The 24,742-nt window shown below is 51.5% G+C and overlaps 1 protein-coding gene across 5 annotated transcripts in view; it reads left to right on the top strand.

Moving 5' to 3' along the window:
• Nucleotides 1-24,742, top strand: part of ARHGAP39 (Rho GTPase activating protein 39) — a 77,937-nt gene that overhangs the window by 38,336 nt on the left and 14,859 nt on the right. For all 5 annotated transcript variants that reach the window (XR_012064303.1, XM_072950057.1, XM_072950055.1 and 2 more), the window contains 3 exons: nucleotides 1,263-1,431; nucleotides 9,095-9,529; nucleotides 16,659-16,742. Coding sequence is in view for 4 of the 5 variants with exons in the window: in XM_072950057.1 (XP_072806158.1) it covers nucleotides 1,316-1,431; nucleotides 9,095-9,529; nucleotides 16,659-16,742 (635 nt within the window). In the remaining variant the exon portion in view is untranslated. The remainder of the gene's footprint in view (nucleotides 1-1,262; nucleotides 1,432-9,094; nucleotides 9,530-16,658; nucleotides 16,743-24,742) is intronic.

Here is a 24,742-nt window from a genome sequence, read left to right as displayed (position 1 = left end):
TGGGGGTGACCCCGCCGTGCACTTTTGAGTGACCCACCGGGGGTGACCCCTGCCTGCACTTTGAGTGTGCATTCTGCTGGGGAGAACACCCTGCTGCAGGGTGGGAATGCTGTGTGCACGTCTTGGTGAACTGACGTGTGTACTCCTGGCGGCCCCCACGCTGGCAGTGGCAGCCCTGGACGCAAGGCTGCAGCGTATGTGCAACACAGCAGAGACACGGCCGACCGCGTCACAGTGGGCCACACCGTGTCCCACAGCCCCAGTGGCCCCACACTGCTGTCAGCGTGGGATAGGCTCTTTCCATTTCAGCCATTTTAGGGACAGGCTAGTACTCCATTACACTTTCAAGTAGTGTCTCTGTGACAACTCATGTCACAGAGACACTACTTGAAAGGCTGAGCATGTTTCTATGTGTTTATTAGCCATTTAGACATTTTTTTTTGTGAATGTATGTTAAAGTGTTTTGTCCTTTTTTCTGTTGGATTATCTTTTTTTTTCTTTTAGGAATTTTTGTGTTCTGTAAATGGTCCTTTGTCAGCTCACATATGTACACACACGTATATATCGTATTGTACATATTCTATGCAGCAAATGCCTCCCACCTTGAATTTGTCTTTTTATTCACAATGGCAAAACAAACACCAATAAACAGAGGTCCTTAATGTCATAGTCCAATTTATTGTTTCCTTTGTGGTAAGTGTTTTTTGTGTCTGGTTAAGATATCTGCACCTACTGTAAGACCACTAGATTTTTTTCTGCATTTTTCCTAAAAGCCTTACTTTACTTTCAACGTTCAGCTCTGAAGTTCCTGGGAACTGAGTGTGCTGCACTGGAGGGTGGCGTCAGGGCTTCTTTCTCCTGTACGTGCATCACGTCAGCATAGTGCCTGTCCTCAGTCAGGTGGCCTGCGCGTGCCAACGACCCTCGAGTGTGACCAGTCGGAGGCGTGCCATGTGCTACTCGCACGTGGACATGGTAGCGCCAAGTAGGTGGTGTTGCCTGGGTTTGACAGGCAGAGAGTCTGCTCTCAAAGGTGGCAGGAGGCTTGCCCAGGCCTGGTGGGCAGGGGGCCTAGGTGCACTGCCCAGGGCTGGCTGGGACTCGGGGAGCTGGGAGGCTGGCTCTGGCCTGGGTGTGCCTCAATCTTGCTGGTGACCTGGGCTGTGAGGGGCTGGGCTGGGCTGTCACTGGTTCCCCAAACCCAAAGGCGTGGTGAGATGTTTTCCGAACTTATGTGCTTACAGATTTCTGCTCTCTCGCAGGGCGGCACCTTCCTGACTGATGCTGGAGGGGCGTCCTGCCCAATGACCTGCTGATGTCCGTCCACCTGGGTCCTCGGGAGAAGGCTGCCATGTCCCAGACACAGGACTACGAATGCGAGAGCCATCATGCTGGCGGGCCGGAGTCTCGGATTCCAGGATCGAGCACCAGGTGAGGCAGGGGTGCCAGGGGACCAGCAAAGCAGGAGGAGCCCTTTCTTCCTTCAGAGGTGTCTCCACTGGTCAGCTGTCCCACCTGCTCACCTGTGCCCGGCACCGCTTTCCTTTCCCGAGTGATTGGTGCTCCTTCTGAATTTGGTGTCCCTGTGGAAGCACAGTCCCCAGGTGGTCCCACCTCCTGTGGTGGACGTGCTGCAGAAGGAGGGCTTCTCCTCGGGCCAGGGGACTTGGCTGCCTGGGCTGGACTCCCTGTCTGCCGGTGGCCTGGTCCCGCTCCTCATGCCACTGGGCATGGATCCATGCCAAGGAAGAAGCCACAGAAGATCATTTTGATTTTTCTGATTCATAGCTTTCTTTGGGAATAACTCACCAAGTTGCAGGGATAGGAAGGGTGCTCCAAACACCTTTGCCTGGGTTCCCCTGGTGTCTGTGGTGTGCTTCCCCTCCCTCCACACATGAGCTGTGCTAAGTGTCCTCGGGTGGGCCTCGCGTGTCCGGCCCAGCCTTTGCTGAGTCCCCCGGGTCAGGTCACCGTGGGCACTTGTGCTGACAGGCTTCGGCCCTGGGCCGTCGGGGCCTGCTTGGGCAGCAGGTTCCCTGCCGTCCTCATGTTTCCCGGCCCCTCCAGCACAGCTCACCCAGTGGCTCTCATCTGCACACATCACTTTTACTTTTTGTGACCTGGAAGATTTCCACTTCCTTTCTCTGCCTTTTGTGACACGGACACTTTTTAAGGTAACAGTCGCCTTTGTTGCAACAGAGCCCTCAGTTTGATTTGTCTGATGATTTATTAGGAGAGTGCCGGCAGTGGCTGTCTGCACTTGTCTGCTCTCTCCGGACAGTAGCTGCTTTCCCCACCACCGTGCTCCTCCCCAGTTTTGGTGCTCTGACGGTTTCTTACGAGACCCAGGCTTCCCTGGGCGGGTGCAGAATGCTAGCTTCCCAACCACAGCACTGATTCCAGGGCTGCCATCAGCGTCCCACATCGTGTATCCTGCATCCCGCAAGCCGAGCCCCTTCCCTCTTCCTGCTCCCGGGTCCCTTTGTTTTCACCCCGCACTTACTTATTTGGTGCCCATGCTACCCAGGGCGGGCCGGGGTGCCCGCAGGCTGGCCCCCGTGACTCTGGGAGCCTCCCTCCTGCAGTTCACGGGCTGCATCTTGTTCTGCCCCCTTCCCGTCGTCAGCCGTTTGTCTGAGGGGACCTGCTTCCTGAGGGCACACACTGTCTCAGAACCAGAGTAGGGGCTCTGTGTGCTCGTGGCTCCGGCAGTGTGTCTGCTTCCTGGCCCTGTAAGCAGACAGAGAAAGCATGTGCTCATGAGCACACACATGTGGACACAGAGCACATTAGAGATGCTCATTCACACCAACACCAGCCCCTTCCCAGGGCATCTTCTTGCCGTGTCCCATTACAGTCATCCTTTTCCTGCAGGAGAGCCCTGCTCGCAGGAGTGTCATCTGAAAGTGTGTCCAAAATTACTTAAAAATTCGGGGTTTATTTGCACACAGCCCCCGTGCACACTCCACCCAAGAGCAGGAATGGAGTCTAGTCCTCTTCACTGGCGGCCTGGATTCATTTTCTTTTCCCTTCCTGTTGTGGTTATTACGTTAACTGGAGTGCCGTTGGGTTCATTTGTTTCAGTTTGAGGTTCTTCTCTCTCGCTTTCCAATCATACTGATTCACTTTGTTTTATAAACATGTAGACTATGAACATGTTTTAAAAGACAAAACTATCAGAGACCCTCTTGCACCCCCACCCATTCCTTGCAGGTCGGTTTGCAGGTGTACCTCCTGGGTTTCTGTCCGGAGGCCCCCCTGTCCTTTGCAGCTACCTGGTGGCGGCGGTTACTCTGCAGTTGCTTTGTCTTGTTGGGGGCGTGTCTGCAGGGAACCCAGGAGGGGCTGCTGGGCTGGAGACGTTGTGCCGTTGTGCCCATGTGTGTGCCCTCTGTCTGCCACAGCCTCCCAGGACGGGCCGGACCAGATGAGACAGACGCCTGGGGGCAGCCAGCCTCACTGTGGCTTGGGCTTTATGTCCGACGCCAGGTGAAGTGGAACTTTTTCCATGTGAACTTTTGCCCACTTTGTGATTGTCTGTTCTTATCTTTTTCCCATTTTTCTATAGTATTTTTGGTTTTTTTCCTTGTTCAAATTTATATATTAAGGTTATGAACCTTTTATCTATAATTTATATTGCAAATATTTAACATTTTCACCAAATGTGTCCAGAAAACCCTAATCTTTTTATTTTATTACTTTTTTTTTGCAGGGGGGAGGTAATTAGGTTTATTTATTTACTTTTTCATTGGAGGTACCGGGGATTGAACCCAGGACCTTGTGCATGCTAACCATGCAGTCTACCATTTGAAGTATACTGTGCCCCATCAAATCTTTTGATTCACAATGTTGTGTTAGTTTCTGGAGTACAGCAAAGTGATTCAGTTTTTTATATATATATATATGTATATATATATATATATATATATTCTTCTTCATATTCTTTATCATTATAGGTTACTGTAAGATACTGAATATAGTTCCCTGTGCTACACAGTAGGTCCTTGTTTATCTATTTTATGTATAGTAGTATGTATTTGCAAATCCCAAACTTCTGTTTTATCCTTATTCCCCACTTTCCCCACTGGTAACCCTAAGTTTGTTTTCTGTGCCTGTGAATCTGTTTCTGTTTTGTAAATAAGTTCCTTAGTACCAGTTTTTTTAGATTCCACATATAAGTGATATCATACGATATTTGTCTTTCTTTTTCTGACTTCACTTAGTTTGATGATTTCTGGGTCCAGCCATGTTGCTGCATTATTCCATTCTTTTTTTATGACTGAATAGTATTCCATTGTATAAATACACCACAGCTCCTTTATTCAATCATCTGTCAATGGACACTTAGGTTGTTTCCATGTCTTGGCTATTGTATATAGTGCTGCTGTGAACATTGGGGTGCATGTATCTTTTTGACTTAGAATTTTCTCCAGACAGACACCAAGAAGTGGAATTGCTGGATCATATGGTAACTCTATTTTTAGTTTTTTAAGAAATCTCTGTACTCTTTTCCATAAGGACTGCACCAAATTACATGCCCACCAACAGTGTAGGAGGGTTCCCTTTTCTCCACACCCTCTCCAGCATTTGTTGTTTGTAGACTTTTTGATGATGACCATTCTGACCAGTGTGAGATGATACCTCATTGTAGTTTAGATTTGTGTTTCTCTAACAATTAGCGATGTTGAGCATCTTTTCATGTGCCTGTTTGCCATGTGGATGTCTTCTTTGGAGAAATGCCTGTTGAGGTCTTCTGCCCATTTACTTTTTTTTTTTTTTATATTAAGTTGTATGAGCTGTTTGTACGTTTCGGAAATTAGTCCCTTGCCCGTCGCATCGTTTGCAGACAGTGTGCAGGAGCAGGTGTGCATGGTGGTGGTGCTGATGCTGAGCAGGCCCGGCAGCCGAGGGCTGCGGGGCCCAGGGTCCTGGGTGTGAGGTGCCTCGCTCAGTCTGGGTCTGACTCCAATTGGAGCCCACGGGTCAGTGCTGCCCCTCGGCCTCTGTGCTTGTCCCAGTGGCACTGACTGGTGTGCGTGCTTGGTCCCAGACACCCACTATCCTTCATGAAGCCCCAGCCCCTCTCTGCTCCCTGCAGCGAGCGCCCCACCTGCCGCCCTATGCCTGCTGGGCTCCTGCCAATGGCAGTCCTTTTTAAAGCGAGGCATAATTCACTTGCCTCGAAATTCACTCTTCAAAGTATACAGTGTCTCTAGTGCTTTCAAGGTTGTGCAACCATCCTATGTACGTCTGAACACTTTCACCGCCCCACAAAGAAACCCCTTCCCATTGGCAGTCCTTCCCATTCCCTCCCCCAGCCCCTGGCAGCCACTAATCTACCTTCTCTCTCCATTTGTGTGTTCTGGACAGTTTAAATAAATGTAAACACACAGTAGTGGTCTTTGTATCTGGCATTTTCACTGAGCATAATGTTTTCAGGGTTCATCCATGCTGTAGCCTGTGTCAGGGCTTCCTCTTCATAGCCGTATGACACTCCAGTGTGTGGGTATAGCACACTTTGTTTACCCACTCATCAGGGGATAGACATGGGGTTCGCTCCTCCTGTTGGCTGTGCATAGATAATGCTGCTGTGAACATTTATGTGCAGGTCCTGTGTGGACCTGTTCCTGTGTGCCGTGGGTGGACATCTAGGAGCAGGAGGGCTAGACTCACATGGTAACTCTGTGTTGAACTTGGTGAGGAGCCGCAGACTCTTCCAAAGTGGACTAACATCTTACGTCCTGCCAGCAGTACAAAGAGGTTGCAGTTGCTCCACATCCTCTCCAACACCTGCTGACATGACTTAAAATATTATGACTCCAGCCAGCTTGTGGGCATGCGTGGTCTCACTGTGGTCGCTATGCCTCTCCCTGACTGCTTGTGAGGGTTACCACCTTTTTATGTGCTGTTGGCTCTTTGTACCTCTTCTTTGGAGAAATGCCTGTTCAGATTTTCCATTTTTAAACTGGGCTGTAAGAGTTCTGTGTGTGCTCTGGACACCAGTCCCTCATCAGACATGTGATTTGCAGATATCTGTACATGTCTTTTCACTTTCTTGATGGTATTATTCGTAGCACAAAAATTTTTAATTTTGGTCAAGTCCAGTTTATCTATTTTTGTTTTGTTGCTTGTGCTTCTGGTATCAGGTCTAAGGATCCATGGCTAAATCCAGAGTCACAGAGGTTTACCTCTGTGTTTCCTTCTGAGAGTTTTATAGTTTAGCTCTTACAGTTAGACCTTTGGTCCACCCTAAGTTAGCTTTCGTGTGTGGTGTGAGGCGAGGCCCAGCCTTGCCCGTCTGTCTGTAGATCCCCAACTGCCCAGCACCATTTGTTGAAGAGACTAGCCTTTCCCAGGGAGCGGTCCCTGTGCCCCTGTGGGATGTCTGTAGAGCAGGGGATGTGCTTGGCCGCACTTGCCTCCCTTTCACCTGGTGGACCACCTGGTGACCTGGTGCCTACTTGGCACTCAGTAGGTTGTTCTGGGAAATAAATACGTGAACAGATCATTGTCAGCAAGTAAATGTCTCCAAGATTCTAGGGAAAGAGACAGATCCATTGGTAAGCAGCATGCCCAGTGCACTGGGGAGAGGCTGCAGCCCCAGGTGCCACGCAGCCACCCTGTGTGACACCCCCACCTGCGTCACAGCTGTGAAACTGCGTCATCTTGTATCCTTCCACCACTGTCCCCAGGTGGCTTATTCTTTCCTTCCAAGTTCATTTTAGATACTATTGCCAAATAAGTCTTCTCAGACCCAGCTGTAAGGGTGTGGCTGGGCCGCCGCAGTCAGTCAGTCCGTCACCAGCAGGTCCATACCCCTCCTCCTGGCAGTGAAGCCCCCAGGGGAAGTTTTAGCACCATTTTTTTCCCCACTCAGTGTTTATTTATTCATATTTTAAAACCATAATTTTAATGGGAGGGTCAAATTTGTCAGCACTGTTTTCATCACGCTCCTGGGGACCCTGTATCCTTGTACCATGCAGTCCCCACTGACTGGGAGCTGGGCGTGGACAGCACAGACCCTAGGATGAGGCACGTTTTCTCCAATCTGCACAGAACTGCTGGTCCCGCCCTGCTGTCCCCAGGTCCCAGCGTAATCCCCGACCCTGCATCCCTGGGGCTCTGGGTCCCCGGGGCTCTAGGTCAGTGCCATGGGGGATCCTGGGTCCCCGAGGGTCTGGGTCAGTGCCATGGGGAGTCCTGGGTCTCCGAGGGTCTGGGTCAGTGTCATGGGGGGTCCTGGGTCCCCGAGGGTCTGGGTCAGTGCCGTGGGGGCCCTGGGTCCCCGAGGGTCTGGGTCAGTGCCATGAGGAGTCCTGGGTCCCCGGGGCTCTGGGTTGGGGCCGTGGAGGGTCCTGGGTCCCCGGGGCTCTGGGTTAGTGCCGTGGGGGTTCTGGGTCTCTGGGGCTCTGGGTCGGGGCTGTGGGGAGTCCTGGGTCCCTGGGGGTCTGGGTCGGTGCTGTGGGGGGCAGGCCCTGCCCACATGCACATCCAGCATGCTGAAAGGAAACATGCTGTTCTTTATTCAGAGAGAATTGTAACCATTAAATTTATTTGAAAGTGTGTTTAAGGCAGAAATAAGAATTGTTCTTAGTTCTTTGGGGCTCAGAATGTTCGGTCCAGTTCTCCGAGCGTCTCTGTGGGAATGGCCCTTCCTGGGGCCGTGTATGCCCTCTGTTCTACTGGATGGAGAGCAGGTGGCTGGTGAGGACTGAGGTGGGGGCCACAGTTGCCTTGGGGACCCTTGGACACTGTCCCCAGCCCCGCCAGCCTTCCCGACGCCTCTGCTCTTGTCTGCGCCAGTCAGCCCATCTGTCCAGAACCCTCAGGGTGTCCCTCTTCCCGTGACCAAGAGCACAGCTCCTGGCTTGGTCCCCAGGCCTCTGCCTCCAGGCGCTTTTGTGGGGGCCTCCTGTCTTCATCCCTGTGGTGAGGAACCCTCGGGCAGTGTGCCCGCTGTCCTTCTGGCCCAGTGGGGCTCTTGGTGCTCTCTGGCCACAGTGCGAGGGGCTCCCCGTGAGCAGTGCTGGCCACCATGGAAGGCTGAGGGCCCTGCGTTGTGCTGGGATGGCCTTTCATCCGAAGGCAGTGCGAGCAGCCACAGTTTCTCAGTTAAAGTACCCACTTCCCAAGTTTAGAAGTTTGCTCAGTCCTCAGTGTGGAGAATGGCCAGCCAATGGTCAAGGGTGCTCCAGGCAGGAGGGCCAAATGCTCTGTCTAGGAGGGAAGCAAGGCCCTTCCCTGCTGGTCCATTCAGTGCCGCAGGGCAGCTGGGAAGCACATTTCTGCACGAGGGGCAGGTCAGTGGTGGAGGCTGGGCCCGTCACAGAGTCAGGGAACAGTGGACACAGTGTGTCCACATTGCAGAGCAATCTGTGGCATTTAAAGGATTGCTGTTTGTGTGGAAACTTGGACACAGTAAAAATACACTAGTTGTCAACTGGAGCACACCCTAGTATCAAACACATCGACTTTAAAATGCCTTGTTATTATAAATAGCTGTAATCTACATTGTTTTCCAAGTTATTTTTTTTAATTGAGTTATAGGCAGTTTATAATGTTGTGCAAGTTATCCTTTTTTTTTTTTAAAAGCCTTACCTGGATGGAAGTCATGTCCTCAGGGCAGGGGGCCCGCAGGGGCCTCTGGGAGGAACCAGCTCTGCTGGACCTGAAGCCCCTTCTAACCAGGACGGTGCAGTGGTGGTGGCGTCCACTCCTGCTGCTGGTGGACAGGTGGTGGTGGCCCACAGTGGCCACAGCTAAGAGCAGCCAGGACATCCTCTCCAGACGTGGCCAGCAGAGAGGACCAGTCCCAAGACCCTAGGCCAGTGCAGGGCTGGGCCCAATGAGCGCTTAGAAAATCGGGGGTGGAACTGTGGTTTTCATTGGTTTTATTTTACAAGTGACGAGATTTCTTGCTTTAGAGTCTGGGAGATGCAAGAATGAGTCTGGCGCTGGGTGAGCCGGTCTACACACAAGGGGTGCTGGGCAGGCTGGGCAGGATGGCTGGCAGGGAGGGGCCAGCGGGGTGCAGGGTGGGTGGTGTGGCCCCCAGCCCCGCGTCCTGCTGCTGACGCTGCCCTTGATCCTGCAGGCTGGAGTGGGTGGAGATCATCGAGCCGCGCACACGAGAGCGCATGTACGCCAACCTTGTCACCGGCGAGTGTGTATGGGACCCCCCGGCCGGCGTGCGCATCAAGCGCACCAGCGAGAATCAGTGGTGGGAGCTCTTCGACCCCAACACATCTCGCTTCTACTACTACAACGCCACCACGCAGCGCACAGTGTGGCACCGGCCGCAGGACTGCGACATCATCCCCCTGGCCAAGCTGCAGACCCTGAAGCAGAACACCGAGTCCCCTCGAGCCTCGGCAGAGAGCAGCCCCGGGCGGGCCAGCAGCGTCAGCCGGGACGGCAGCACCAGCTCATCTCTGGAGCCCGAGCTGGACACAGGCGACAAAACGCAGGAGCCCCTGGGGAGGGCCGGCCGGCCGGCCACTCTTGGGGCTGTGAAGGAGGAGAGCGGCAGGTGAGGCTGGGCCCGGGGCGGGCAGGCCTGCAAGCACGCTGGTCCCCGGGTGGTAGGACCACCTGCTCGGGGAGGAGGGGCCCGCGCTCCGTCCTTCTGCAGAGGGGACACACGTGAGGCCACTCTGCTCTTCTCTCCCAGACTCAACTGTCGGGGCGTCCGGGGCTGGAGGTTTTCTGGCTCATCATGTTTGGTTCAGTCCACTGTAGGAGGTGCGAACCTGGCATTAGGACCCCCGGAGGCAGCCCCCCAAGTGCTTGCGATGGTGGGGTGCCTTCCTCAGGCAGCCTGGCCTGTTCTCAGGAGGCAGGTCCCTGGGGGTCTGTAGTCTGGCCCCAGCTGGCACCGAGGTGTCACCCTGTTGCACAGTGAAGGACTGAGGTAACCAGGCAGTGGGTAGAGTGGACTGCCCCATCCGCCTGCAGAGGTGGCTGTTTTCCTACCTGGATGGGTGAACAGCAAGGCAGGGGGCACCTTGTACACATCTGGATGCCCCCTGGCTCTCGAGCGTGCACCTCATGCTTTCAGTGGCGACGTCGACCAGAGCCCGTTCCGTGTGTGCTTGCACCCCGGGTGCCTGGAACCCCAAAGCCTACTCTTGGCAGGCTCTGCTCCAGGGCCCAGAGTTGACCTGGGCCCAGCACTCTAGGGGCCATGTCCAGAAAGAGGGGCTGGGCAGCATGTGCCTGGTGAAGCCAAAGAGGCTGCCAGTCAGGAAGTGATCGGAAAGAAGCCAGGGAGGATCTGGAACTTGGAGGCTGGGAGGGACAGGTTGGCGGGAAGAGGGTGGGTGGGGCTGGGCTGGGGCTTGCTGGACTTCACTCAGGGCGGGTGGAAATCACAGAGCGGTTGGAACCTGACTCCCACTGTGGGTCCCACTTGCTCCTCATTGTATGCTGTGTGGGCCAGATACTGGTGGGGGTGCTCCTGTCCAGAGTGGAGGGCGGGACGTGCACTGGTGTCAAGAGACCGGAGGGCTGTGCGGGCAGAGAGGTTGTGTGGGAGTTGTCCTCAGGCAGTGGAACTTCCGTTGGTGGGGGCTGTGGAGCCAGGGTGGGCACCCAGGAGAAAGCGTTGGGGTGAGTTTTAAAAACAGCCCCTCTGTCGTTTCCACGCAGAGCGCAGCTGGGCAGCTCCCTCCTGTCCAGTAGATCTGACAGCCTCTGGGCTCAGATAACCATGCATGTGTGTCGGACTGTGACAGTTGCTGGCTCATCCCGGCAGTTGGGAGGGGATTGAGCTCATTTTGGGGTTCTGTTGGCAGATACATCCCTCACCCACACTCTGGGTTCTGGACTGGGAGTGCCTTCCTCTTTCCAGAAGTGTCCTGGGTGTCGTGTGGCGACTTGGGGTCAGTGAGGTGGTTTGGGATGGGGTTCCCACGGGAAGCTCTGTTTGTGCTCGGGTTAGGACTAGTGGGCTGTGTGGACAGTTGAGGGCGTGGCACCTTGGTCACGTGGTCTTCTCCCACGGAGGAAGGTGCTGTGCTCTACACTTTTGTCCACAGAGGCTCGGTGTGTTTTCAGGTCTAAGGAGGCTTCTGTGGCGTCCCCAGCCCTGGTGACCCCCTTCTGCGTCAAAGCTCTTCCATTACTTGACGTCACTGTCTCATTCTTTTTTGACATACCCTGTGGGAGGCTTAACTCCCACTTATCACTGTTTCTTCTAAAACAAACATTAGAGGTCATGAATTTCTCCCAACATACTGCTTTAGTTTCCTTGCACAAATTTTGGTACGTAGAGTTTTCATTGTCTGGTTTTAAATACTTTTCTAATTTTAATTATGATTTCTATTTTGTCTCATTTATAACTTAGAAATTTCCAGAACTATAGGTTATGCTCCATTCTTGTTCTTGATTGCTAACGTAATTTCATTTTAGCCAGAAAGTGTGATTTTTTTTTTCATAGACTTGCTTTGTAGCCTAAGTCCTGAATTTTTGTAAATGATTTCATGACTACTTCAAAAATAATTTCTGTTCTCTGTTTGTTAGGTCTCAGGTTCTCTTCATGTTTGTTAGGTCAGATCTGTTAATTGTGTCTAAGTCAGGGTTGGGTCAGGGTTAATTTTGATCTGCCTGACCTCTCAGTGTGGAGAGGCAGAGTCCCAGGATGGCAGAGCTCCTGTGTCCCCTGCCTTCCACCCATCGCTGCTGTGCTGTGCAGGCTGTGGCTTGGCTACATGCAGATTTGGAGTCCGGGTTCCCGGTGCAGGTTCTTCCTTTGCGGTTATGTCGTTTTGCCCACTCATGTTTTCGCCCTGACCAGGCTTTGTTTGAAACTAGCGTGGGCCACGGTTTTCTGTGGTTAGTATTTGCCTCTTAACATCTTTTCCCAAATGCAGCCCTTTTTTGTCATACGTGAGTGTTTCTCATCAGTAGCCTCACAGGGCTAGGAGTGTGCCTCACTGTCTGAACACCTGGCCCTCGTGTGGCAGGACGCTCGCGGGCATGCTATGCGAGACCACCGACTTGCGAGAGGTTGTAGCTTTCGTCCTCGTGCGCTTGGGGCCCAGGAGCCAGCCCTCTCTACCCAGTGGGCCCTTGATATAGGTTGTACTTGGATTTCCAGTTAGTTTTTGAAAGGACACCCCCGCCCCACAGAGGGACAGAAACAAACCTTCAGGAGCTTTGCTTCGTAAGGGGGGCTTTGGGATGAAGCACACGTGGATTATTTTTCGAATTAGGAGTAGTTTTACTGTTTTTCACGTGTACACCCCCTGAATTATGAAGATAACAGATTTTTATTAAAACCGTTGAAGTAGTTGAGGAAAGTATAAGAAAGAAACAGTCCGCCTGCTCAGTGTGCGCATCCCAGAGGGAGACAGTTGGCGGGAGGGGAATAAGTGACGGGGGTGGGGCGCACGGGCTGTGGTTCGTGGTCTTACGGAGTCATCTGTGGAGACTTCTTTCTGTGCAAGTGAGCAGTGGTATTAGCACATGAGCACATGACTCTAAGAGCGTGTTCATTGCCTGGGAGGCATTTCAAGTTCTGTTGGATTTTTTTTCTATCTTTGCCTTTTAGGTCAGATTAACCACTTCTGACTGAGGTTAGGTGGAAGCTCCTGAGTTTCACGATTAAGTGGACTTTGAAATGTGGAAATTCCCTTTGCACTTACGCTGAGGTCTCAGCAGTCCTCTGTGCTTGCGGGCATCCTGCTCTGTGGGGCCTCACGGAGTCTGTGTTCTCACAGAGGAGAGTTATGGCAAGTCTGCTGGCACTGTTTTCCCACTGGCGCTGTTGTTAGCTGAGGTGTGTGCGTTGTGTTTAGACACGACGCCGTCGCACACTTGGGAGACTGCGGGTGACGCAGGCGTGCCTTTACGCTCTGCGAGACCAGAACGTGCTGGGACTGGCTCTGCTGCAGCGATCTAGGGCTAACCTGCAGCGTCTGTGAGGTGCGCCTGGGGTCGGAGCTCGGATGCGGCTCCTGCGAGCCATGTGGGAGTAGAGGGTGTGCTGCATGTTTTCGTTTTCAGCAGCGTGAGAAGTGGTGACAGAGCCTCTTGTGACTCAGGTGCGAGGTCACCAGAGCGACACCAGTGCAGTGTTGGTCTCACATATAAGCACTGTTTGCCTTGTAGTTTTAGGCTGAATTCATTAAGAAACATTGTCAAACCTGAAAAAAAATACAGAATCAATGTTTGATGACAGTGGTTGAGAAGAGGTTTTTCTTAAACAGAAAATTTCAGTTTCAGCCATTGAGTTTTTTAAAAAATCACGGTAAAAGTTTCCCCTGTCACACTGTTAAACTGCCGTGTCGTAGGGCAAGCTGGGAGGTTTCACTTCTATTTCTGACAAAAATCTGTGGAGCTGGTGGTGGCAGAGTCCACGTAGCACAGGGAGTCCTGCTGCTCTCTCCATAACGCGCAGCAGGCAGCGCACTCTGCATGGAGTGGCAGGGAGCAGCCGTAGCCTGCACACACCTCCTGCAGCCCCACGCCGTGCAGGCTTTCCAGCTGAGCCTCCTGACCTGCACACGCTTTGGCATCGATTGTGCACATCTCAGCAGATCCCACTTCAGGCTGAATGGAGTCCGGTGTTCCCTCGGCTGCTTTGGCATTGACCTCAGATGTAGCTGTCCCACGTAGGCAGTTCACAGAGGCCGGCTCATGAGTCCTTTCGGGCTCAGTGGTGGCTCCTTGAGTAAAAGACAGGAACTGAGCAGCGCTGGCTGCTCCAGGGGCCAGTGGGAGCCCAGAAGCACTGAGCTGCTGGCGATGGATGGCATGCTCCCCACCCTCTACGCTGTAGCCACTGTTCCTGCCAAGAAGCTAATAGTCTTGAGCAAGTTTATCTTCCAGGGACACGTAACTAAGTGCTGCAGACGTGTGATTTAACTAACTCACCATCAGTGGACAGCTTTCCTTGCTGGACTGGAGATTGAGCCCCTTGGAAGCGTCCCTGGCGTGAAGGTGACTTTCATTTTGTGAAGCATTCTGCCATGATGAGATTTCCACTTCAGTCTCTCACATTGGGAACATTGTGGTGAGCGCCGTCCAGTACGATGCGTGTTCTTTTAGCACGGCTGTGTGTCCATCTGTCCAGCAGCAAAGAGCCCACGCGCCACCACGCCTTGGAAGCCCGACATTCAAGGCCCAGTTCTCCCTTCTTCTCGTGCGCTGGGCGAGTGCGCTGGAATGGGAATGTTGCAGCGAGATGTCCCAAGTGTGTGGCATGTGTGTGCTTGGCCCGGGTCTGGCCCCGCCGGGTGCCCAAGGTGCTGCCGTGGCCGCACAGGCACTGTTGTCCAGACTGAGTTCCAACAATGTGTTCCTTATGGACGCTGACATTTGAATCTCATGCAGTTTTCATATTTCACAAAAATCTCTTAACGTATAAACCATTCTTAGCTCACGAGCTGTGCAAATCGGGCAGCGGGCTGCACGTGGCCCATGGGCTGCAGTTGCTGAGCGGCTTCCCTCCAGGGCCAGCCTAGGGCCTTTTTCTCATCCCCCTTGTGGTCCCTCCTTGTTCGCGCTCAAACGCCCTATCGGAGCCCCCTGCTGTCCTCCTGGGGCTGCTCCTGTCTGGGTCCTGGTCTGTTTGCAGTGGACTCCAGCCCGAGTCTGAGCCCCTGGGAGCAGGTATGTGTCTGTCCCCCTCATGTTCCTGCCCCAGCCCAGGCCTGAAGAGGTGATAGCCCGGGGGACCAGGACACCAGCCTTCAACGGTTGTCATCCATAGTGCCTCCAGGGTTTCAGGGGCGCCTGGTGGCGGAAAGATGGCGTTCCTCAGTGCTGAAGGAAGAGGTGTGTATTAGCTGGGCCACCGTGGACACAGGAGTGGTGGGGTGGCTGCAGCCGTAAGTTCGTGACAGCCCTGTCTCTGAAGCGCTGTCCGCAGCCGCAGGAGGGTGGGTGGGGGGGCTAGGTGCATGCGTCACTCCTCGAGTCCCCAGCTTCTCGTCCTGTGGCACAGTCATAGTTGTTATGTGTTTGAAGGTACTGACCACCCGTCCACGTTAACATTAGCCATTCATCTGGTCAGCTTCTTTTTCAAATGATGACATTTTCATTAGAGACGCACATTAGTTGCCAAAAATACGTGTGACCACACAGAAGGATTTAAAACCCACTTGCTGCTCTGCTCCCAGTTTTGTGTACTTGCTTTGTGGGGTTTGTCCACACAGCTGCAGCTCCGCTGAGCACCCGCGACCGCCCACTTCTGGACACACGGGCTGCTTCTGGTGCACTTGATAATGTGAAGTTTTTAGTCCCTGTTTACTAAATTCTTACATGGTTGGGTCAATATTTGGGCTTTCTGTTGCATTCCAGAATCTGTCTCTTCCTCTGCCAGTCCTTTATCGTTTTAATTATGTCCCTTGATAACGTGTTATATCCAGTGAAATGAATTGTCTCTCCAACTGTCTGTCATCCCTGAACTTCCCTTAATTATTATTAAATGTTTGTATTTGGTGTTAAGTTTCCAAACATTCTAACTTTTTAACTCATTCCTTCCTATTGGAAATTTTACTAGAATTATATGAAATTTATTAGCTAATTTACAGAGAAATATCTTTATATAGCTTAGGAATTACTGAGTTTTCGCATCCACAATTTTTGTGTTACTCTGTTACATATTCAGGTTCCTTTATATACCTCAATAAAAATTTATAGTTTTATTCATATTGACCCAACATATTCCATGTTAATTTATGGCTAGGACTTTTATTTTTGTTGCTCCTGCCATCATGAGCATGAACTGTGCTTATACCTACTTACTGCTGACACACAGAAGAGCTGTTGACTTACTGATACATGCGATTATTACATCAGTCTCTCTTAATGCTTCTGATAGTTTTTCAGCTGATTATTTTAGTTTTTCTGGGTTGACAGCTAAAAATAATTTTATCTCTTCTTTTCAAATATTTGTATCTCTTGCTTTTTTAAAATTCTTCTCGTGCTGACTAGTGTTTCTAAAATTATTACACACTGGTAGTGAGAGTGACTGTTCTCACCCTGACTTTAATGGGTATGCTTCCAGCCTTTTACTGCTGAATATTGTGAAGGCCTGGGGTTTTAATATGGATATTCTTGATCAAGTTAAGTAAATTTTCTTTCGCTTTTGTATTACTGAGAGTTTTAAAAATCCTAAGCAGATATTAATCTGATCACGTGCCTTTGGGCATCTGGCAAGATAATCACCCACTCCCTTGTCTCATGGATATTGAAGGGCTGCTGTGTCCAGGCCCTGCCCTTAAGCTCACCGTCCCCAGGAGGGAGTTTCTAAGCCTGCTTCCTCTCAGGTCAAATGGTCACGTCTGTTTGAAGCTGTGATTCTCACTAACCCGCAGCTCTGCCCTTAGGACAGTGGCCCCAGTTCCAGTCATCTGAGCTCCATTCATCTGAGTCAGTGTCCTCGCCTGCCCCCCAGCCACTGGATGGGGCCAAGGTGGGGCTGCCCTGTGGGAGGACTGGGGGTCTCCAGTCTCTACCACATGGGCCATGAGCCAGGCACTGAGGTGGGTAGTGAGGACCCAGGAAATACTCGTCTGACCAGATGAAGGGGACAGCTTTGTGGGCAGCACCCACGTTCAGAAAAGTGGAAGGAAGGCTTATGACTTTAAATGCGTCATATATGAAAATGTCTGCCATGCACTTACGCCTCCCTCCCTTCTGCTGTGTTTCAGCTCCTCGCCCTCGGGAGCACTCCTGGAGAAGGACTGTGAGGTTTACCGGGACTACGGCGCAGATGGCCACCTTCCTCACTGCAGGTAGAGCCCCACCTCAGGCTTGGCCCTGTCTCCAGCCCAAGGGTGGTTGTCTGGCAACTTGTGGGCGAGCTGAAGAAGAGCCTGGCTCAGCCAGGAGCAACTAGCTGGCCATGCACCGTGCGCAGGGGAGATGGACGCCTGGGCAAAGTGGCCCCCAGGCTGGCATGGCAGTGACCGGTCCTAGAGGACCCTTGTCACTGCCCAGGTGGGGAGTTGTTGAGTCCAGGGTGCTGCCCCCAACCCTGGGCAGACTCCCTGGGGGCCCTTGGCGTGAGGTCTCCCCAGGAGCTCCGGGCTGCACATCAGGTGCTTCCTAGGCAATGCTGGGAAGACTGGTGTCGGTCAGTGAGAGGGAGTCAACTGTGGCATCTCCCGGCCCCCGGTGGGCCTTGCTGGGCATTGGGATTTCCAGAGGCCCTTGGGACCCCAGGCACAGCGGCCATCAGGCTGGGCAGGGGCCCCTCTTGGTCAGCTGTATGTCCACCTGGAGCAGGCACCTACTCCTGCAGCTTTGGGTGGCCAGGCCAGGGCTGGGCCCCTGGTGGCCAAGGGACCCCCCCAGCACAGACCAACAGCAATAACACATGTTGGGGAGGAATTTGAAGACGTGAGGAGCATTTGGCAGTTTGTGCAGACAGTTTAAAGGTCAAGCTTGAAAGTGTTGTCTGGGCTTGTGGGGAAAGGAATCGGAGCTGCCTCGGCCCAGCTGTGGGGCTATGTGACCGCGGGCGTGTTTCGTAGCCTCCCGTGCTTCTGCATTCTCATTAGGCCCCACTGCAACCACCCTCCAGGCCAGCTCAGGTCCCCAGATGTGGCGCCTTCTGTGTGCTAAGCCGCTCTCTGGCAGGCTGCCCGTCACAAGCCCTGGGCCCTGCAGGATGTGCGTGCTGCCTGGTCATTGGTGGCCCAGCGCTGCCCTGGCCCTGCCATCCTAGGTGCCACCTGGGCTGCACGTGAGGCCACACCCTCACAAACACAGTGGGAAGGACAGGGAGACTGGCGTCTATGGACAGACAAGGTCTGCAAGGATGGGGAAGGCTGTGTGCTGGGCAGGGCCCCCACAGGCGCATCGGTGGCCTGACGTTTACACGGTTCAGGCTGCTCCTCGTGGGGTCTCCTTGTTCCGCGTGAGCAGCACTCACTCACTGGTGTGAGGCTGCCTCCTGAAACCCGCCTGTCAGGCCATCTCTCCTTTTCTCGCCTGCTCCTTCGGGCATCCACATGCCCAGCAGCACTTCCCTGAGGTGGTGGCATTGGAGAAGGGCTCTCTCCAGCTTTGGTTTCAGTGTCTCCATTTTTCTTTTGAAACCCCCCTGAGCTAAATGTCCCAGCACCAGTGCCCGGCTTCCAGCATTCCCAGAGGCTGTGGGAGGCCCTCCTCCTTCCCTCGGGGTTTGGAAGCATCCTCTGAACTGCTGCATGGGGCACCGTGTGGTCTTTTTGAGGGACAAATGGTCTCTTTCTGCTGTGGTACCTCCACCCTAGCAGAGTCACAGAGAATCACGATGAGAGGAGACGGAGAGGCTTCCTGGGTTTGCAGAGCTCTAAGGAGATAGAGGTCAGAGGGCAGGTAGAGGCTGGACGAGGTGGAAGGGGTGCCGCTCAGTGGCCTCAGCGGGGGCAGGCTGAAGAGACTCTGGACAAGAAGCAGACAGCAGGGCCTGGAAGCTGGTTGCAAGGGTTTGGGGGAGGGCTCCCAAGAGAAGGCAGAGCATGGGATCTGGTGGGAAGGCAGGGCGTGGAGCTGCAGGGTGAGAGGGCAGCTGCCTGCACAGGGGTGGGGGGCGAGGCCCTGAGGGATGCAGTGAGAGAGATGCCTTCCCAGACCAGAAGGTCGTGGACATCCAACAGGGCTGGGCCCCTGGGGGCATGTTTCCCCATAAGACACGGAGCCCACGACTCCGGGCCTGCCTCGAGGATCAAGTGAGACTCCCGTGGATGCCCTCCACACAAGGGTGCTGTCTCTTGGCGACTTTCTCCTGCCTTGGTCCGTCTCTGCCCTGACTCCTGGAAGTGCTCTCAGGTCCTGGGATAGATGTGTCTGACACTCTCCCACCCTTCTCATCCCACAGTGTGGCTATGTTGGCCCATGACTGGCCAGCGAGGTGCCTCCTCCAGCCGGAGCTCCGGCAGCCTTCACAGGCAGGGTCGCTCTTTCCAGTGCAGCCGCCGCTGAGGGCCTGGCATGGGGATGGGAGCACTACTGCTGAGTGGTGAAAAGATGTGCAGAAATAATGGTTCCCACCTGCTGAGTGTTTCCTGGGTGTCACTTCTCAACTGAGAACTTTATTTTATGCACATTATGTTACTCAGTCCTCGTGAGAACCAACGAGGACTCGGGGACAGAGATGGGAAGGGACCCCCATGGCCCGCAGCAGCGACAGCAGTCTCCAGTCAGCCCCGTCCTCTCGAACTCCAGAGCCATTCTCAGGGTCTGTGGGTGCTCAGCACGTGAACCGCCGCCCTCTGCTCTGCCTGCCTAGGTGGACTCTGGCAACAGGAGCAGAGCTCCTAGGAATGGGAGCCTGCCTCCCGAGCCCTGCTGCTGTCCAACTTCTCCATGGTGTGATGAGGCCACACTGCTGGGTGTCGTCCTCAGCCAGCAGGTTTGACCCTGGCTGTGCTGAGGCAGCCACGCACTAGGTTACTGGGGCAGGCTGCCTCCAGCCAGCATGGGGCCTCTCAGTCTCGCCCCAATCTCACACTGCTGACTCTGGTTCTGAGTCCTGCCTCAGCCACCCCTAGTAATTAGGACTCATGGCCTTGCCCAGAAAGGCCCAGCGACAGAGGACAAAGGCAGAGGAACCAGGCTACACAACTGGTTTCTTAAGATGCTTGGGATTTCTACTGTCTGTGCTGGTGGTGGGCCAGCCTGCATAACAGGAACGAAGTAGACCCAGTTGTCCTGCAGGCATCAGAGATCTACCAAGGAGCCGAGGTCATTGCCCCAGGGCTGGGGGTCCAAACGTCAGCACTCAGGAGCCACAGAGGGGACCTTGTTAGCGTCCCCTGTTTCTGTGTGGACTCCTGAAGGCTGACCGAAAGAATAGGCAGGACACACAGGCCAGCCCTCAAGACATGAGCTTGCCTGCCAACCAGCTCAGTCCCAATTGCCTGCCAGAAGCAGGGGTAAACCACAGCCTCAAATGATGCCTGCAGTTCTTGATACACAGTCGCCAGAATTTCAGTCTAGAATTGCCAGAACTGATTCACAGCAAAAACAGGCAATAGAAACCAGACCCATAGAAGATCTATATTGTAGAATTATCAGACACTGACTTTAATAAATATGATTCATATGTACAAGGTATTAAATGGCAATTTTTTAAATCAAATAATTTCACCAAGATAGATCACATTGTAGGCCATAATACGGAGTTTAACAAACTTAAAACAACAGAAATAATACAGTATTTGTATTCAGACCCCAATGGAATTAAACTAGAAATCAGTAACAGAAGGATAACTGGAAAACCCCCATATACTTGCCAGTTAAACAGCACACTTCTGAATCACACATGGGTCAAGGAAGAAATCTCAAGAGAAATTTTTAATTATCTTGAACTAAATAAAAATGAAAAGACAACTTATCAAAACCTATGGGATGCAGTAAAAGCAATACTTAGAGGGAAATTTATATCAGTAAGTGCATATTTTAGAAAAGAAGAAGCATCTAAAGTCAACTAGCTAAGCTTTCATGCTTGGAAACTAGAAAAAGATGAGCAAATTAAACCTAAAGTAAGCAGCAGAAAAGATATAAAAATTAGAGTGGAAATCAATGACATTATGAATAGGAAATCAGGGGAAAAAAATCAGTAAAATGGAAAGCTGATTCCTTGAAATGATGGATAAAACCAGTAAGCATCTAGCCAGTCTAAGAAAAAGAAAGGAACAAATTACTAATATCAGAAATGAAACAGGAGACATCACTACAGATTCCTTGGACATTTAAAAAGAAAATGCAGGAATACTATGAACAACTCTGTGCACACAAATTTGACAACCTCAGTGAAATAAACCAATTTCTTGAAAGACACAAACTGCCACAATCTGACATATAAGAAGACATAGACTATCTGAATAGGTCTGTATCTATTAAAGAAATTGAATCAATAATTAACAACCTTCCAAAACAGAAAGCCCCAGTCCCACATGGGCGCACTAGTGAATTCTACCAAACATTTATGGAAAATATTATCCCACTTCTCTGTAGACTCTTTCAGAGGACAGAAGCAGAGGGACTACTTCCTAACTCATCTTTGAGTCCAGTGTTACCCTAATATCAAAACAAGACAAACACATTACAAGAAAAGAAAACTACAGACCAGTCTCTCTGGTGACCAGAGATGTAAAAATCTTCAACAGAGTACTAGCAAATCAAATGCAACAGTATGTGAAAAGAATTACACACTGTGAGCAAGTGGGATGTATCCCAGATATGCAAGGCCGCTTCAACATTTGAGAATCAGTGTAATCTATTACATCACTAAGCCAAAGAGGAAGAATCCATGATTGTATCAAAAGATCCGGAAAAAACATTTGGCAAAATCCAACACCCACTTGTGATTAAAAAGCAAAAAACAAAACCCTCTCAGTAAACTAGGAATGGAGGGGAGCTTCCTCAACTTGATAATATCTACAAAAAATTTACAGCTAGCATCTTATTTGGTGGTGAGAAGCTCAAAGCTTTCCCACTAAGATCAGGAGCAAGGCAAGAATTTCCCCTCTGACCTCTGCTTTTCAATATCGTATTGGAAGTCCTTGCTAATGCAATACGAAAAAATAAAACTGGCTTTGTAAATGACATGATCATCTGTGTAGAAAACCCTAAAGAACTGACAAACTTAAAACTAAGTGATTATAGCAAAGTTGCAGGATACAAGCTAAATATACAAAAGTCAATTGCTTTCCTATTTATGAGCAGTGAACAGATGAGATTTGAGATTAGAAACAATATCATTTACATTACTCCTGCCCAAAATGAAATACTTAGGAATAAATCTAACAAAATATGTGCAAAATCTATCTGAGGAAAACTATAAAACCCTGATGAAAGATACCAAAAAAGAACTAAATGGAGAAAGATGTCAGTTCTTCCCAACTTGATCTGTAAATTCTGGGCAATCTCAATCAGAATCCGAGCAAGTTACTCTGTGGATATTGTCAAAGTGATTCTAAAATTTATATGGAGAGGCCAGAACAGCCTCAAGTATCCAAGTAGAACAAAATTGGAGGAATAATACTACCCAATTTCAAGACCTACTATCAAGTTACCATAATCAAGACAGTGTGGCATTGGTTTGAAAACAGAAGACGATGACGACAAAAAGACTAATGGAATAGACTGGGGTGATGACAGATAGACCCCCATAAATGTAGTCAACTGACCTCTGACAGAGGGGTAGAGGCAACACAATGGAGCAAAGATGCTGGAACAACCGGACACCACATGCAAGACAACAAGTCCAGACACAGGCCTGACACCCCACATGGAAATTAACTCAAAGTGGACCACAGACCTAAACGTGAAACACAAAACTAACTCCTAAAAGGTAACAGATGAGAAAGCCTAGATGACCTCGGGTTTGGCAGTGACTCTTTAGGTAAAACACCAAAGGCATAACCCATGAAAAATCATTGATAAGCTGGACTTCATTAAAATTAAAAAATTGTGCTCTGCAAAAAACAGTGTCAAGGAAAGGAGAAGACAAGCCACAGACTGGGAGCAAATATTTGCAAAAGGCACATTTGGTGAAGGACTGTTGTCCGGAATATACAAAGAACTCTTAAAACTCAACAGCAAGAAAACCACCTGATTTTAAAGTGGGCCAAAGAGCTAAACAGGCACCTGACCAGAGAGCACCTACAGATGGCAGGTGAGCCTGTGAGAGACACTCCACGTTGTTCGTCACCAGGGAAACGCAAGGTAACGCAACACTGAGGCCCCACTGCGCAACTGTTAGAGCGGCCGGAATCCAGGCGCTGACAGCGCCAAGTGCTGGGGACGACGTGGAGCCACGGGAACTCTCGTTCGTTGCTGGGAGCTGTTGAATGCAGAACGGTGCAGCCGCTTTTATAGACAGTGTGGCAGTTGCTTATAAAACCAATTATACTCTAAGGATTCAGCAGTCGTGCTCCTCGGCATTTACCCAAGGGAGCTGAGCACTTAACATCCACACAGAAACCTGCACACAGATGTTTAGAGCAGCTTGATTCGTAATTGCCAAGACTCAGAAGCAACCAAGATGTCTTTAGTAGGTAAATGGACGAATAACCTGTGATCCATCCAGATAATGGAATGTTACTCTGCTAAACAGAAATGAACTATCAAGACACAAAAAGGCATAGAGGAACCGTAAGTGCATGTCACTAAACGAAAGAAGGCCATCTGAAAAGGCTACATCCTGTGTGATTCCGTCATTCCATCTCTGTGACACTGTGGGGTTGTACAGGATGTAGCCTTTTCAGATTGGCCTCTTTGGAGACAGTCAGAAAGATCAGTGGTTGCCAAGGTTAAGGCAGGGAGGCTGGGATGAACAGACAGAGCACAGGGGTTTAGGGCCATGAAAGTGTTCCATATGACACTATAATGGTGGATACATGTCATACGTTTGTCCATACCCATAGAATGTACAACACTGAGTGAATCCTAATGTAAACTCAGAACTTGGGTTGGTTATGAAGTGTCAGTGTAGGTCCATCAGTTGCAGCACGTGTGCCAGCGTGAGATGCTAGTAACTGGGGTGTGAGCTGGAGCAGGAGTTACATAGGAAACCTCTGTGCTTTCTGCTGTTTTGCTGTGAACCTAAAAGTGCTCTTAAAAAAAAAAAGAATTAAATAGATATTCTAGAACTGAAAAATATAACAAAAAATAACTCAATATATGGATGTAAAAGTAGTTTAAACATAGCTAAACAGAAAATAAATTGGAAGTCAGAACAGAGGAAGACACCTACTGCGTGGAGATGCCAGGGATAGAAAGTACGCAATGCAGGCTGGAGCCTTGTGGCCCACGGCGAGGAGGACTGTGGGTGACCTCCAGAAGAGGGGAGAGGAAATGGGGTGGAAGTGATGTCTGAAAGGTAGCCATCAGGGGTTTCTAGCAGTTGTGAAGGGTGCCACGCTGCAGACTGAGGAAGTGCTGTGAGTCCCAAACACTAGAGCACGTGTTCTGAATACTGAGTATAAAAAGAAAGTCCTCAAGGCAGCCAGAAGTCTCTTGAGGGGAGAGCAGGTAGCAGAGGTGGGCCCCACTCATCTCTCCTGGACTCCTGGTCCAGCGCCTAGCATGGCAGGGGCAGCTGTGGGACACGGAGTGTGTTGTCAAGTCTGTGTAACCCCACGGGCAGTGTCACCCATGTTGTCACCAAGCAAGTGAAGCTCAGAAGAGGCTGCAAGTCCAGAGTGGCCCCCCTGCCTGGGCTGGAGGGCCAGGATTTGGGGCCTCAACCCCCAGGGTACCTGATGCAGGCTTTCCCGGGCCCTGGGGACAGTTTTATTGTCTCTGGGTACAGAGTGCTGTCCGGGTGCTGGCATAGCCACAGGACCGCAGTCAGCTTTTTTGGAGCTCACAGGAGCCTCTGTGTTTGAAACATGGCCTGAAATGCTATTGCACAGGGGTGTGTGGGCCACCGCCTGTGCAAGGACATGGGCAGGTGTGAGCCCTGGAGTAAGCCTACCAGAAGTACACTTACCGAATCCAAAACCCGAGAGGCCTCTGGGAGGCACCCCCTTCCTGGCTGTTCCTTACAGAGATGGTTCTGGGCTGGTTCAGAGACACATTCAGAGGCCCTTGCAGGGAGTGTCACCATGGGCAGTGGCTGGGGATCTGGGGGAAGCTCCTGGGGCAGGACAGCCCCCCGTGGCAGGGGGCAGGCTGCAGCACTGACTTGGGAAATGTGTGAGGGGAGCTCCGAGGACAGAAGGGCAGCTGCCCCAGGCTGCACTGACCAGGGGTCAGGGCCTCAGCAATGAAAGGTGCACAGCTGATTACAGGGAGC

The sequence above is a fragment of the Vicugna pacos genome, chromosome 25 (genome assembly GCF_048564905.1).
Source record: "Vicugna pacos chromosome 25, VicPac4, whole genome shotgun sequence".
Classification (NCBI taxonomy): domain Eukaryota; kingdom Metazoa; phylum Chordata; class Mammalia; order Artiodactyla; family Camelidae; genus Vicugna; species Vicugna pacos.
Note: the sequence above shows the minus strand (reverse complement) of the source record. Positions and strands in the feature narration are given on the sequence as shown.